We start from the raw sequence: 16,412 nt of genomic DNA, 5'->3' as shown, positions 1-16,412 counted from the left end.
CAAATTCTTCCGTAATAATATCATGTGGTAAGTACAAGTGTTTCCGTAATAACTAAGTTATATGTTGTTGACAAGATTACATGTTGTATTGTATGGTATATATCTGACCTTTCATGCAAGAAGTGAACTCTTGGGTGAAGACTACTCCATAAACCCAGAGTTTACTAAGATGGTTAATACCAATCAGTTTTGAATACTTTAACTGATCCACACTGGTCCCTTCATGAGGACTCAGTCTTTTATTATAATCACATGGTGTCTCACTCAGTTTGCACTCACTGTATCCCCAAGTAGGAAATAACTGCTCAATATAATGAGTTTGGCTAAAGGAGATAACTTGCCTATCAAAGCTTACTTTCATACCAAGAATGGTATTAGCAATACCAAGATTTTTCATATCAAATTCTTTAGCTAAATTAGCTTTCATGTCACTCGCTGTAGAATGATCAGAGCCAAGAATTAACATGTCATCCACCAGTTGCCTTTACATCCATTTGATGATGTACTACATAGTGTTCAATAGAAGTCAAAGCAAGAAGAATTCTTATAGTCGATAGATGGCACACAGGCGAGTCAACATCAAAATAGTCTACTTCACTTTGTTGTCTATAGCCTTTAGCTACTAAATATGCTTTGTATCTGGCTATCGATCCATCACTATTCAGTTTCTTCTTCAGTACCAACTTACAGCCTATAGCCTTAGCCCCTATTGGCAAAATGACTAGCTATAATTCTGCAGCAGAGAGCTCATTTCATCATATATGGCTTTTACCCATAGTAGAGATTCTCCAGATCTCATTGCTTCCTGAAAGTGACAAAGTCCTTGCCAAAGTCTTTGGAAACTCTCTCTCGTAGATACTCTAGCTTGAACTGATTCAACAACCAGTTGTGTGGGATTAGTGTCAGAAGAGCTTGCTTCAGTTTCTATAGGATATTCTAAAATCATATATGTAGATCCAGAAGCACTCAAGCCATGATCTTTGAGAAACTTATTCTCAAAGAGTTCTGAATCTCTGGATTCTGTCACCGTATTTGTAGATAGATCCAAAAACCTATTTGCAGCACTGTCTTCTACACTTCCTAGATATATATAAGTAATGGTTCTAGGTTCCATCTTAGGTCTCTTAGGATCTTGTATTCTTACATGAGCAATACATCCCCAAGTCTTATGAGTATCATATCTATAAGAACACTTATGACATATCTTATAAGGAGTTATAGACAACTTAGAGTGCAGCAACATGTTCAAGATATGATTGGTAGTTAGAACTACTTCTCCCCAATAGGAGGAAGGCATGCCAGTTGTACGTAACATAGAGTTTAACATTTCAGTTAATGTCATATTCTTGTGCTCGGCAACACCATTTAATTAAGGTGAGTAAGGAACAGTGGTTTCAAGTATTATGCCTTCTGAAGCGCAAATATCTTTGAACCCTATCCTTGTGTACTCTTCTCCTCTTTCACTCCTAAACCTCTTAATTTTCAAGTTGAGTTGATTTTCTACTCTTGAATTAGAAATCTTGAACCTTTGAAAAGCTTTATCTTTCGATTTTAACAAATAAACATGACAATATCTAGAAACATCGTCTATGAATGTTATTAAATACTTCTGGCCACCTCAAGTAATATAATTTAAAGTCACAAAATTCAGAATGTATCAGATCAAGAAGTTGTGTGCTTTTAGAATCGACATAAAAGGTTTTCTAGTGATCTTAGTTTGTGCACATATTTCACATTTGTCAAATCAAATAGATGCATTTAATGGAATATCAAGAGTTTTAGCTAGATGTTGCATTTTCCTGTAGTTCACATGTCCAAGTCTATTATGTAACAACTTTGGATCAATCAAAGTTGAACTCACATAGTTTATGCTCTCAGTATCTAAACTCAACTTATACATACCATTAATCATGAATGCACATCCAAAATAACAAGAGTCAACAAATAAAGTTACTCTACCATTCATAGTTGAGAAAGACATACAAGCTTTATCAAGCAAAGATACCAATTTCCTTTTAAGTAAAAGTACTACTCTAACTTGTTTTAGAGTTAGTAGTTTACTTGAAGAAATCTCCATCTTTGTTCCATTGATATTTATACAGATTTTTTAATGGTAGATACACAATCATTTAATACATTATAAAATATTTCACGTTCTTTCATGCCAAATTGAACATATAATTTTCAACTATAAAATTCAATAACATCAAATGATTGCATTTTATAATATTATAGGAACTACGTTTAGGCATTTTAATCAGAGCTAAGAGTTAGAAAGAGTGCACCTTGTAGTTCACAGACATCACAAATTAAAGCAAAGGCTCTAACTTTCATCAAATTGTTCTGAAGATTAATAATTTGCCAAAACAGACCCTAAAAACAGATCTGAGCGCCCAAAAACCTTAAGATGGACTACCCTTGTTTCCAGAAACTCACCGAAACATTCCCTGATTATTGAAATGTTTTCTAATAGAATATTCCCCTACTAAGAGGATATTCTCTTAGAATATTCCTTTTCGCAAGAATATTATTTCTCGCATAAAAATGTACCTAAAACTTCAATCGGCCATATCTCCTTCGTCTGATCTTCGTTTAAGGCGAGTGACCACTCACAACGATCATCTCAACGAGTAGAACAAAGCCTATTAGGTTTCATTTTCTGAAAATGGCTGAAATTTCTGGGATCTGGACCGAAAATTTGTGGCTCTAGTTTCTTCAAACTCAGATCCTGGTAAATTCTTCCGTCGAATCGCAAAACTGATTTTAAACATGTGTCCCACTCGATGAGATCTTCAAATAGACCAGAGGACTACCAGGAGTGCCTCTTAACCCCCAATTATCCCAATTGATTCTTAATACATGCATAATCCCCCCTCTCATGTTACCCTAAACCTTATATCCATCATTTCACCCTCAAGAATTCAGACTTATCCACATTTCAATATCACAATTCAATCCTTTGATTTTCTGAAATTGATGTCTATCTGAGATAAAATGTCAAATAGAACAAAGACGACAGAGAAAGGAAATTCCAATGCACAATCAAGTCATAAGTTTCGACAACACATATGCTCCACTAGTTATTGAACCCTAGACCAACACTGCTAGAGTCCTCAACCCCCTAATTACCTATGTGATGTCTGGCTTACATAGCATACAGTCACAACTGCATATATTCAAAACAGTTTACTATCCCTCGCCAGTGCACAATCAAAATACATCCTATCAAAAGCACATATGTTTCACTAGTTATTGAACCCTAGCCCAACTCTCCCAGAGTCCTTAACCCTTAATTAACTAGACATTCTTCAATATTCAGCAATTTCAAAATGTCCTTATAATAGAGGGCCTCCCAAATGTAATCGAAGCAGAAAAAATATAGCATTGAAGGAGAGTAAGAGTGAGTGTAAGATAGTGAGTGAGAGTGAGAAATGCATTTGTAATTTGATTTGGAGTAGAAAAGAGTTCATAGAAAAAATTCTTAACCGACTGAAATTAGCCCATCGAAACATATCATGAGGTTTTTGACGAAATTTTCAACGAAATTTTTAGCCAAAACTAATTTTGTAAGGGAAAAATGTTTGTCTTTTTAAAGGATATAACTTTGTTTCATTTTCGATCCTAACCGTCGATTTTCGTCAATCAACGGTTAGAATTTATTATATTTTATTGTAAATTACTAATTAATTAATAAATTTGACCCAATAAATCCTAACTGTTGATTGATGAAAATCAACGGTTAGGATCTAAAATGACATAAAGTTATATTCTTTAAAAGGACAAATTTTTTTCCTATTCCATAAACATGATTGTGGGAACAAACATCAACCAAAATAGTGCGTACTAATCACTTTTCGACTGACAAAAAGTTTCTCTACCGGCTTTTCCGTCTATAATTGTATTGATATATTGTTATTTTAAATGTCATAAATATTTCGATCGATAATTTTGACGAAAGTTATTCGGTCAAAACTTTCCGGTGACGATATGCACTTTTCTAATAACTTGTTTAAATCCTCTCTTTTTTTAAGCTAGAAGTTATAAGTTAAAGTTAAAAAAAGCAGACAAGAGTTAAAAAAAAGCATATAAGAATTTAAAAAAAAAACTCCTCCTAGGAACTTTTACCTTTTTTCTTCATTATAAAAAAAGAGTTTTTCATTATAAGAGTTTTTCTCAAAACCTATTTGGCCTAGCTTATGCTTATAAGTAACTTCTAGTTTAAAAAAAGAGAGTATCCAAACATGCACTGATAGTGGTATCTTTGTCAAATATATATATAGGGTCAATTTATATAGTGTAGAAATAAAAAGTATTATGTACTCATTTTTAGCTTCTTCTTTTTTGTGAAATAAAGGGCAAGGCCCTAGCAACAGAAAAAGAAAACAACAAATACAACAACAACAACAAAAAGAAACAGAACTAAAAAGACAGATAGCAAAACACCAGCAGTAACCAATCAATCAGGATTTCTCATGAAAGGGTTGTGAGGTTGCACAACCAGATCAGCAAGCAAGTTCTTTAATCCATCAAGAGGGGAAGACATGTAATAAGTGCCCCAAGGCTTGTCTAAGGAATTTGCCAATCAGCACAAGTGTTCCTTTCCCTGTTAGCAAATACGAAGTCGATCTTCCAATTCATGTTAAGCCATGCTTGAATCCTTACTACTAAGGACAATTTTCGAGCTTCATTACTTAAGGAATGGTTTTCTTTTTTTTCAAATGTATTTCAATCACTTTCAAACATTTGATAAATACTTAGATACAAGTTTTCATAAATGTGAGATGTTAGGAATGATTCTTGTAACATCCCACATAATTAGGAAAAATATATAAATTGCTATGAGGAATATGGAAGCATGTGTGAAATTCGAATTATATGTTAATGCATGTCTTGTCTTCGAATTATATAGCTATTTTCCCTAGAGTGGAACTAATTTAAGTTAGGGAATTATTTGAATTACAATGATAGGTGAGTATCTATTTAGACATTGAAACTCTTGTTAAAAATATAGGATCAATTTAAATGTAACATCTAGGAAGTCTAAGGATAACTAGATGATATGGGAACAAATAATTGAGTGGGCTAGTGAATGAATTAGGAGAGTCTTTGGACTTGTAATTTTGGACCCAAACCATGGGTTGGTCGACGACCCATGAGCCTTAGGAGGGACTTAGAATCGACCCTAAACTCTTGTTATCCTAACCTCATCTTAAGAATCTCACAAGGAAGCCCTTGATTGGCAAAGGATCAACACATGGCAAAGTCCCACCCTTGTTCCCCCATCACATGTGCGCATAGGGTAGATAAAATTCTGATGACTTGTTGAGCCCATTCAGCTTTATTACATGCAACCAATGGGAGAGAGGTGAGCAGTTTGCATGTCATACCATTGGGCAGAAATCCCTCATCCATTTACACCCTCTTATGCGCTGAAGAGAGAGAGGGTCTAGTTACTTTTCTGATTTTTGCTAGCTTTTAAATCAGCTTTATAATCTCCATTCCTTCCCTCTCAAGCGCAGAATGTGTAGAGCAATAGGTTGAAGAACTATTTTGTTAAAACAAAACCAAGCTTAGCCACATAATCTCCTCCCACCTCTCTTGGCCGTGAGTACCAATAGGAAGAAACATAAGAATTTAACTCTACTTTCATCCCCTCTTTTGACAAGAAACCGTGAACGCCACTGGAGAAGAACCCCAAGAAAAATTCTGCACCTCCTTCCATTCATTTTCCCCACAAAGCGTGAGCCACCTAGAAGGACAACCTAAGTTTCTAATGTTAGTATATGGATGTCCTAGAGACAATCTTTTGATTAGATTAGGACATATGTGGACCTTTTATATTGTCGCAAATAAATAAAAAGCACTCTTTATCATGTTTCATATTTTGTCTCAATATTATAGTTAATATTTTATATGAGTAACTGGATGAACCCCTTGGAATAAAATAGGTATCTCTTGAGTATCTGTGATGAGATCACGATCATGAGGATTCAATGATACTGGATGTTTATTCCTAATTTTAAGTTCCTAGTCTAGAGACACTGAGAATAGGGATCAGTGATCTCGGGTAAGACTAGCACGAGTTATCTACTTGTATTCGGATGCAAGGTAAAGACCTCATGAGCTACAGATATGGAGATGTCTTAGCTAAAGTCGTGGGTGGACCTATAAGGGTATAGCTCGCACTGAACAGACTCACAAAGAGACTCTATGAGGAAATCTTACAAACGTATCATTAGAACAGTCTCTTAATATTTGGGTATGTCTTTCCTTAGACCATAAGTTGTCACCTAGACTGTGTTCTAGAAGGCATGTTTTGATTGTATACCTCGTATGCCTGAAACATGGAGACTCATAGGTATACTTTTGGGCATGTCCTGAAAGAGCACAGGCCTAGGGTGATAAGCTGAAGAAATTCGTCAAGTCTCTGTAAGGGATTAGGTTATCTGTAAATCGGAGAAATCAGGATGACATTTACAGGACTTGAGAATCTATGCATAGTAAAAGAGACCATGAGATGATCTGCCTTTAGAGTCAGTAAATTGAAGATTCCCTATTTCGAATAAAGCTTACCCTAAACCGCAAGAGTTGATACGTTTCTTTGCCCTAGGTTTAATGGGAAGGTAACTGAGACGAAAGGAAATACATACGGTAACCAAATATGTATAATAGGATGATTATGTCATTAACCTAACTAGCTCTGGGGCAACAAAGCATTGCTAGTGCTCTGTGTTGTCATTAGATGGGTTGTGGGCTTGTTGGGCCCAAGCCCATTTATGTCAGTGGCTATGTTGGGCCTAATGGGTCACACACTAACACCTTATTGTCATGATGATATAGCATTAAAGGTATTGGGCCTAATAAGGGTTGTTAGCCCAAAAAGAAGTTTGGAAGCCCACCTAAAAGGGAAAAGAGCGCATGGATCATGTAATGGGCTTGGATGGTCCAAGACATTACTAATTAATTAATTAGTTAAATTAATTATATTTAAATTTTGATTTTTGAATTTGAAATTTGAATTTTGAATTTGAATTTAGAATTTGAATTTTGAATTTAGAATTTAAATTTAGAAGTTGAATTGTGAATTTAAATGTTTGAACGTTTGAATTTAAATGTTTGAATTCGAATTTGAATTGGCTATGAAAAGTTGTTTCATAACAAAAGGATAAGATAAGATCTTGTTGGAACAAATCCCTAGTATCGAGAGGAGATCTTTGATCACATCCAAGGCTGAATTTGGGGCGCCACTTTGGTTGTTGTGAGTGTCATCTTGTCAACCAAATAAGCTCCAAATCAGATTTGGTTTGTTGAGAGAATCAGTGAGCTAGTTGGTTCAAATTTGAATGCAACTACACAACGTATCTGGACTGTTATTGGGGCTGAATTGGGCGCACCATATGGCTTGCCATATGATGTTTGTTAAGTCAGATTTTTGTTAAGATATTGACTTGATATCATGAGGATATGATAGGAGGTTGTTGGCAAGATTTGATTTTGCAACAACTCCATTTTTCCTCTCTATTGTGCGCTACTTATGGTCAGATTTTTAGAGAAAAATCTGATCCAATTTTGATAGTTCTCTCATCTCCTTTGTCATCCTTTTGTTAGGTTTTTCTTAAGAGGTTTTGAAAAATAACCTAGCCATATATCATCAAATCCATACGCCACTTTTGTGGAGTTTTAAGCTGAAAATTTCACTCTTCTAAACACCTTAACCTAGCCTCCTCCTTCACACATTGGACGCCTAGCAAGCTTTTGTGGTGATTAATTGGTGGCTTTTCAAGAAGAGTTCTTGCATCTTGACGTGGGTGGTGTGGATCAACGTTAGAGGGTTTGAACCCTTCAAACCTTACACTGATCTCCTTGGTGTTTGAATCACAAACAAAGGTAACATCATGTTGTCTTAAAGCATGAGTCTTGATTGCATGTGTGATTTCGCATGAAAATTTTTGTTTTTCCCTCTCACATGCTTCGGCCTTCAAGGTCAATTTAACTTTCATCTAATCACACTCTTCCCTTTATACTTTGTTCAGCTGTGCACTAGCATTCAAGGAGGTGAGTTGTTTGCTGTTCCCCTTATCTCTTCCTACTCACAAATCGGTCCTCATTGGATTATTCTCTGTTTGCATGCGCAAGGTTCTGCTTTGGTGAAGTCACCTCCTCCATTATAAGTTGCTAGGATTGAGCTTTTGAACATTGGAGGGTGGAAGCTTGCTGTTTGTTCGAGTTGGGGTTTTGAGTGTGGACAAGGAATCGTAAGTGACCTTAAATCTCTTTGTGCTTTGGTTGTTCGACTTTAGGGCTTAAGGAAAGAAAGATTTTTGTTATTTTTATTTTCCTTAATTCTGCCATTTTGAACCGATTTGGAGCTTGGAATAAAGACCCCCATAGTGAGCTGTCGTTATGTTAAATTAAAAGGAGATACCTAGTGATGAATATGCCACTGTATCAATTTACTTGAACTAAATTAAGTTGACAGCATGCTTTAGGTCCATGTGTAGCGCACCATAGGTAGTTAGGTTGAAACTTTGAATAAAAAAAATCCTTAATGTATTTTAATGATGAAACCGATTCTGTTTTGGTTGGACCTATTGTGCCTCAAGCTTTACTTGAGTTAAAATGAATGTACAACATGTTGTAGGCTCTCATTAGCGCACCTTAATATTAGTGGAGTTGGTATGTGACTGGAAATTCTGAACACCCTGTTACTGTTAGAAAACCGAATCTGCATAGGTGAGACTTTAGATTTTTTCGCTGTGCATGTTGTTAAAAATCAATAAGAGGGCAGAAAATAAATACATTTTGAAGACCATGGAAACCGATTGTGAACCTTGGGAAATTCTAGTTGCTAACTATTGATGATTTACGCTTAGGGCAGAAAAATAATTGGCTTTATAAGTATGATAATTCGACTAAGGGACAAAGATTAGAAGCCTAGAAATTATTTGTGACTTATAGAAATAATTGTATGAAATTCTGATTTGGTGCATTGGTACATTAGGTGCACGAAACCCCTAAGATTGTGGACTATTTCGCTACTGTTTGATAATTATTCGTGGCACGCGAGGTAAGTGTTAGGTGGCATTACCTTTTGTGACTACTAGCTAGTTTATGGGATTGTGAATTGTTGCTCTCATATGCTTTGGATTCGCATTCTGTTTTATGTTCGTTATACTCTGCCCTTGGACATGACATGCTGGATATTTTGTGTTGGAAAATAATTGTTATTCAGCATCTTGATATTGGAAATCCATGGGATAAATGCTATCTTGATTATTACCTAGTCATGCATACACATATAATAATTTTAGCTGTTTGTTTTATGCGGACCATATCATAGCATACATGCATAAATTTCATGCTGAATTCTGAAAATAATTATGAAAAGTAAGCATACGTTTGAGCACGCATCATATAGGCATCCCTCCGGTACCAGGGTATGGGACACTTGGCTTCAGTCCGCATAGGTCGCAGTTGGAATCCTCTTGAGGAGCCACTATGGAATCTCCACTGTGCTTGTTAGTACGTGCACTATAGTGCTATGAACGTACTCCTTTGGCGTTATATACGCACTATGATTATTATTAGTATTTGGCTGATTAAATTGATGATGCGACTGCTTTGTAATTCTGTATCTAGTTAGTACTGTTGCATTACTGGTTTTGCTATCACACTACTGGAATTTTTCTCACCCCTTTTGGGGCTCAATTTTTATAAAATTGCAGGAGGACGAAAAAGCATATGATGACGTTGTATTTGGATATTTGCTGTTTACTGCTGCTGTTTGGGATTTTTACTGCTGTCTGCTTTGTCTCATGAGTATTGGCTGATTATGATATTTTGATGTAATATTTTGGAAGATTGGACTGCTGTTGAAACATGTTTTAATTGCTGTTTTTAAGATTTTATGGTCAACTGGTAATTCGTGTGATTCTAGTCATGTTTTGCGAAAAATGATTTTTGAACGTTTCAAGTGCTGATTTATAAACAGATTTAACGAGCACTTTGCGAGTTATGTTTCGTGGGGCTACAGACCTTCGATTTGTGCATAATTTTTATGCACGCGAAGCCCCACATGTCTAGTTTCAGATTTATAAACTTTACAATGAAATTTTGCAAGCTCGATTTATCAAGATTTTTGCAAGACAGACCGGTTTTCAGAAAAATAACACTTTCAGCAAGCCATGTATTTTATTAAGTTTCCCACGGTTTTAATTATTTTTGGGCCAGATTGGAACACGAAATTTTAATGAGACGTAAAACAAACTTTTAGAGCTTATTCGCTAACATTGCGACTCTAATCCGCTTAGTAGACAACTCCCTTGGATGCATACAGGGGAGGGTGTCACAATTCTCAACATCAAATGATGTTTTAATGTATTGTTTTGAAAAATCCCTTTGAGTTTTTTCGTTCAAGTTGTCAATTACCTTTATATTTAATTCTAAGTCTTAAAGTATATTACTTGTGGACTCTTTGAACTTAGTTTCTTCTCTTGTAGCTTGAGTCTTGATCTTCTTTAAACTTTGTCCATTGTTTTATGGACTTCACATTGGTTGGTTGATCTTTTAGACTTCTTTTTTTATTTTTGCAAGTTGTAATGCTTGAAGTCTTCTTTCCATGCTTATTTGTTATCATCAAAATCCTTGTTTCTTTAGATTCTTCATTTTAAGTGCATCGGTTTCACAAGAATATGTGCTTTGGAGGGGCTTAGTTCACGCGAATGATTATGTAGTCTTAGTAGCAATGGCGCAAGAGCATAAATGATTCCCTTTGAGTGAAAATGGAGTATTTATAGAGGTAGATGACTCCCCAACGCAAGTGTGATGCCAAAATTGTTGCCCCTATGGGCCCCCTTCGTGCGTGTGAGCCAGCACATTCCTCATGATGCGATGATGTTGTCCGTGATGTTAGTGTGGGGAGATAATTTTTAATGTGAAAAATACCATAATAGTAGCTCATTTGGTGCATCGGAGTTGAGTGGTGGTGGAAGGATTTCGGTTTGATCTCCACTAATGCCATCTTGCAGAGGGGTTTAAAATATTAATTCTAGATACGATTCGAACTCAAGATTAATTCCATAATCGATTTAAAGAGTCAAAATCATGGGAATCTGAAAGATCCTACTCACTTCAAAGAGGTAATTAGGGTTAATATAAAAAAAATTAAATCATATAGACACAGAGGGAATGTACCAAGGTCCTCATCCAGATCATATACCATAAAATTTCGCATGAATAGTGGCCTAGCAAAATCATTTTGCACTTTCCTCCAAGAATGCATGAAATTAGTAATTTCTTCCAGAATTTATTAAATCCGGATAATAAGATATGAATAATATTTCTAATAAAATATAAAAAAATAATATTTTTTTAACATCCATTGTAATTACTTTATAAGATTCTTTTGACTTTGTCTGTATAAAAAAATAAAAAAATAACTGTGTAATTTTTATAACCCTCAAACACGCACTCTTCAATATCATCCGTAACATTACTTTTTTACATTCAAACAATATTAAAACTAAAAACTATGTAATGTAGCAAATAAAACATCCAAATCCACTCTTCAACATCATTCATAGCATTACATTTTTACACTCAAACAATAGTAAACTAAAAATTATGTAACAAGTAATACATCAAAATCCACTCTTCAACATCACTCAAAACATTACATTTTCACATTCAAACAATAGTAAAACAAAAAAGTATATAGCAAGTAACTCATCCAAATATAACAAGCTTTTATTTTTTTGTAAAGATCCTTTAGGAAAAGATAGCATTAAATAAAATGAAAAGTCAAAAAGATAATCCAACAAAAAAATTCAAGCAAAGAAACGAGATTAGTGGTAAAAGGGGTGGATGATATCACCATCATAGATAAGGTGTAGCTCATTTGAAGGAGTAGAACCGCTACATTAACCAGTGGAGCCCATACCACCTCCGTTGGGATTAGAAATATAATTGCGAAAGTTGATGACATAAAGCAGAGCATATTAGTAGTGGAAAACAAAATGAAGTCCGTTTTTTGCATGATTGAGTTCCCTCCAATTCCAATATTAGGTTTCCAATTCATGGAAGTATTATAGGTCTTCAAATGACTCATATCATTATTAGTGCCTTTGTTAGCCTGATAAAGTCCACCAGGAGGACTCAGTGCTGCTTGATAAGTGGCAGTTGCAACAACAGTAACAACTACCAACAAAGCATTGCGTATATCCTCTGATATATCCATTCTCTGGCGAACTTTACGAATATTTTGATAAGGCAAAAATTCCGAAGGCAATCTTAATAGTTTATGTAAATGGGGGGATGGTTTCAATATACTCTTGATCTCTTCTGTGGCTGCTATGTCTATTGCTGTGCACATCTCCAAATTCTTGGCATTTAAATCAATTTTACTGTGTATCAACAATTGAACTGCCTGTGCAATCAAGGAATTAATGAAAAAATTAGTTTAATCCAGTAGTAAAACTTTTTCCACCTATATCAATTAACAAGAAAACGTCATCTCATTTTAATTAATTAGTCATTTTAGCAACATATTTTATTTTTATATACATAGCAACAAATTTTTCATATTTCAAATTGCTACCTACGCATTATTCAGGGCTCATTTGGTTGGATTTTTGAAAAATTATTTTTTTAATGTATTGCTTCTTTTAGGATGACATTTTTGAAAGTAAGAACTATTCTGTGTTTAGATGCAGTGCCTGAAACTTATTTTTAAATAAAAAGTAATGTTTTGACCTTTTTGTTTGGCGTACTGCTGTTTTTGTAGTTGACACTTAAACACATAATAAATTAAGGGTAAACAACTTCTCCTTTTAGACAGAAGTTTTTTTGGTGCAGCACTCACATTACACAAGCATTGAAATATGGGAAAAAAGTTTTCTGATGTTACTTTAGACAATTTTGTCTAATGTTCATCGAAACGACGTCGTTTTGAGGTTGAAAAATTAAAAAATTGGAATGATAAAGACTATTATAACCCTGAAATAAATTAAAATTACAAAAACACTATGATTTTCGTCCCAAAACGACGTCGTTTCAATGAACATTAGATAAAGTTATCTAAAGTAATTTTAGAAAAAACAAACCCTTGAAATATATGATATGTTTTTTGTTTTGTTTTTTTCAAAACAACCAATAGATCCCACCAAAAAATTCTCTCGGCTGCAAATAAAAACTTCTCCTGTGAAAGTAGAAGTTGTTTACCCATAAATTAAAGGCTTTAATGTTTCTACATAAGTTATCTACATTCGTTCTCAAAATGATGTCATTTTGAGTTAAAATATAAAAAAATTATAATGAAATAAATTATTATAACCCTGAAATAAATTATAATTATAAAAATACATTTTTTTTGCCTTAAAAGTTAAAACGACATCATTTTGGGCTCATTATATATAAATTATCGACATTGTAGAAAAAATAAACCCTAAATTAAAATAATTTTCTTAAACAAATAAGTTTTTGGACAAGAAAAGGTCCATCCAAGTGGGCCCTTGCTGATTGTTAACTTAATATTTGTTCAGCCAACACTAAATTCTAAATATATCTTAAAGGATACCTTTAGGTGGTGTTTGGTTGGGAGCTTTTCAGTGGATATCTATCTTTCTCAAGTATGGCTTTTAGAAATACCATGTTTGTTTCAACGTTTTTCACCAAAAACCCATCTATCCAATTTGTCTGGATTTATGAGAAACATAGATATTCGCACTGTTTAGAAACCCAATTTGAAGGTGGGATTTTTCGGAAAACTGGTTATCTGGCTTTTAATGCAGTGTTGATTTCATAAAGTTACCTAATTTTCCCAGTAAATTTTTTTCTCACCAAACAACTTTTTTTTACATTTTTCTACCTATCGCATTTTATCTATCTTTCCAATCATTTCTCTATCTATTACATTTTCCTACTATTTCAAAAAAATTTCCTCAACCAAACGCCCCCTTAAGTCATTGATGTATGCTGAAATGTGCAAAATGGTGTTGCCAGCCTCATCTCCCCAGTTCAGCATTTTGTTTTCCAACGCCGCAGCACCTTTTTGTTTTTTTTGCGTAAGCCAGAGAACCAGCTTTTCAACAGCCTCATTCTGTTTATGTTTTCCAGCAATATGCAGTGCAGTCTCACCTCGTACTGTCACATCTTCAATGGAATCTGGACAAGCATTGAGGAATTCACCCAAAAGGTCAGTTTCTCCAATTTGAGTTACAAAATGCAGAGGAGTTATGCCTTCCTTCCCTTTGACTCGAACGAGGTTTTTGTCCATTTTTACAAAGCTAAGCACCATTCTGTACTGGCCGTGTTGTAAAGCAAGGTGGATGGGGCTGAATCCTTCTTGATTTAGCTTCCGTGCAAATGAAGGCTTCAATCTCATAATCTCTGCAGCAAATGGGAGATGCCCAGCAGATGCAGCAAAATGCAAAGGAGTGTCAACAAATGGTACATCATCGAAATGCTCCAAAACTCGTGGATTCTCCTGAATTAGTGTGTAGAGAGAATTTATATCTCCTGAAATAGCAGCATCTTTCAACCTGTCCTCATTTGTCATTTTTATTGACCTACTTGTTTCGGAATGGGACATGTTGTCACTATGTCACCACCTTATTTTCCGAGTATAATATAATAGAAACATTAAAAAAGAGAGTATATTTATACACTTACCAATCGTCTCCTTGTGAACATTTACGATTGATCAAGAAGAATAAAGTTAAAAGTTTCGAAGAGACCAAGTACAACGTAAGAATAAAATAAAGGAGACAAAAAACTAGAACACACGGGGTATTGGATTGGGATTTCAAAGGATTTTAATGGATTATTTTTGGACAAAACAATTCGTTTGTATTCAATTAGGATTTTAAAGGATTGAAAAAAAGTCATGCGATATTCGATTAGGATTGTAAAATATTATTTTAGAGTCCGTCCAAATCTGTTGGTATTCAATCAAGATTTTAAAAATTGAAAAAATAATCTTGTGGTATTCAGAAAGGGTTTGTTTTTCTAAAGTTACTTTAGATAACTTTATCTAATGTTCATCGAAACGACGTCGTTTTGGGACAGAAGTCATGGTGTTTTTGTAATTTTAATTTATTTCAGGGTTAGAATAGTCTTTATCATTCTTAATTTTTTAATTTTTCAACCTCTAAATGACGTCGTTTCGATGAACATTAGACGAAGTTGTCTAAAGTAACATCAGAAACTTTTTTCCCATTCAGAAATGTAACGATTTTAATGGATTTTCTGTTAGTGTTGATTTCGTGTGACTTTTTAGTGAGAAATGTAAATAGGATGCCTCCCTCACAACCTCACCCTAACCCCTAGGATTTCTTGAGATTTCTCTATTGCAGTGTTTTTTACTTACTTTAGCAGGTTGATCCGCTCAAAATCTGGTTCCGTCATGGGAGCTTCGTCAAACATCAGATTTTTAAGCGATTTTTATCATAAACGTCCTAGAAACAACAAACCAACGAGATTTTAATATAATCTATCTCAAAAACATCATATTTTTTAGCCATTTTTGAGATCTTTTGGAAGTTTAAAAAATATTTTTTCAAGCTATAGGTCGTAGTTTTTCTTGGCACAAAAGGTTTGATTTTTGTATTAAAAACAACATAAAACAGTGGGAAAATAATACAGGGACTAAAACCCTCAAATCAATTTTCGTTTTACTTCAACGAAACAATATCAATTTAAAGAAAGATTGAAACTTTCACAATATGAACCCCTATATTTTGTAACAATACATTCATGAACGAAATTTCTTCGCTATAGGAAGGGATTTCAAACAATTTTGGTGTCAATCGATAACTAAAAACTCTTTTTTAAAAAGCCCCATAGCAATTCAAGATTTCATGTTATCAATTGAAAATAATTTGAGAAATTTTTTAAACTTTCATGTAATAAAATCTAGAAATTTAGATTCAAAATTTTCTTAGAATACTTAATGAAAATGTGCATATGATATATGGTTAGAAAACTCTCATCACGTAGAATAAAAATCCCAAGGTTTCCAAGATCAATTGCAAAAAATTCCAAATGAAAATTTATCATGAACTTTAGGTTCTATATGCAAATTTAGAATTATTTTAATAATTAAAAAAAAAATGGGTCTTATAATCATATATGCATAGCTCTAATACCAAATGAAGAAGATAATTTTCAACCACCTATTGGTCAAACCCAAGAGCATGAACGACAAAATGCTAATACGTGGAGGACTAGTATAGCTTTAGATATATGGAGAGTTGTTGCTTAGTAATTTTGAATGTTTGTTAAAAATTATATTATGTTTTATTGGTTGAGAAAATTTTTATTATGTTTTATTGCTTAGTAATCTTGTAATGTTAAATGTTTGTTAAAAATTCACATGGTTTTTTAAAATTTTATAAATCCATATTATCTTTTCAAAT

General features: G+C 34.0%; 1 protein-coding gene across 1 annotated transcript; it reads right to left on the bottom strand.

The window, feature by feature from the left end:
• Positions 1 to 721: 721 nt before the first annotated feature.
• LOC133297653 (ankyrin repeat-containing protein BDA1-like) lies at positions 722 to 14,554 on the bottom strand. The gene is made up of 3 exons (XM_061496822.1): positions 13,948 to 14,554; positions 12,033 to 12,420; positions 722 to 1,181 (listed from the first exon to the last, which is right to left on the bottom strand). The coding sequence occupies exons 1-3, from the start codon at positions 14,552 to 14,554 to the stop codon at positions 722 to 724; spliced, it is 1,455 nt and encodes a 484-aa protein (XP_061352806.1).
• Between the last annotated feature and the right edge of the window lie 1,858 nt (positions 14,555 to 16,412).

Source organism: Gastrolobium bilobum, unplaced genomic scaffold (genome assembly GCF_033153095.1).
Source record: "Gastrolobium bilobum isolate Gb01-03AN ecotype WA unplaced genomic scaffold, APGP_CSIRO_Gbil_v1 utg16022, whole genome shotgun sequence".
Taxonomy (NCBI): Eukaryota; Viridiplantae; Streptophyta; class Magnoliopsida; order Fabales; family Fabaceae; genus Gastrolobium; species Gastrolobium bilobum.
This window is presented reverse-complemented; position numbering and strand designations above follow the sequence as displayed.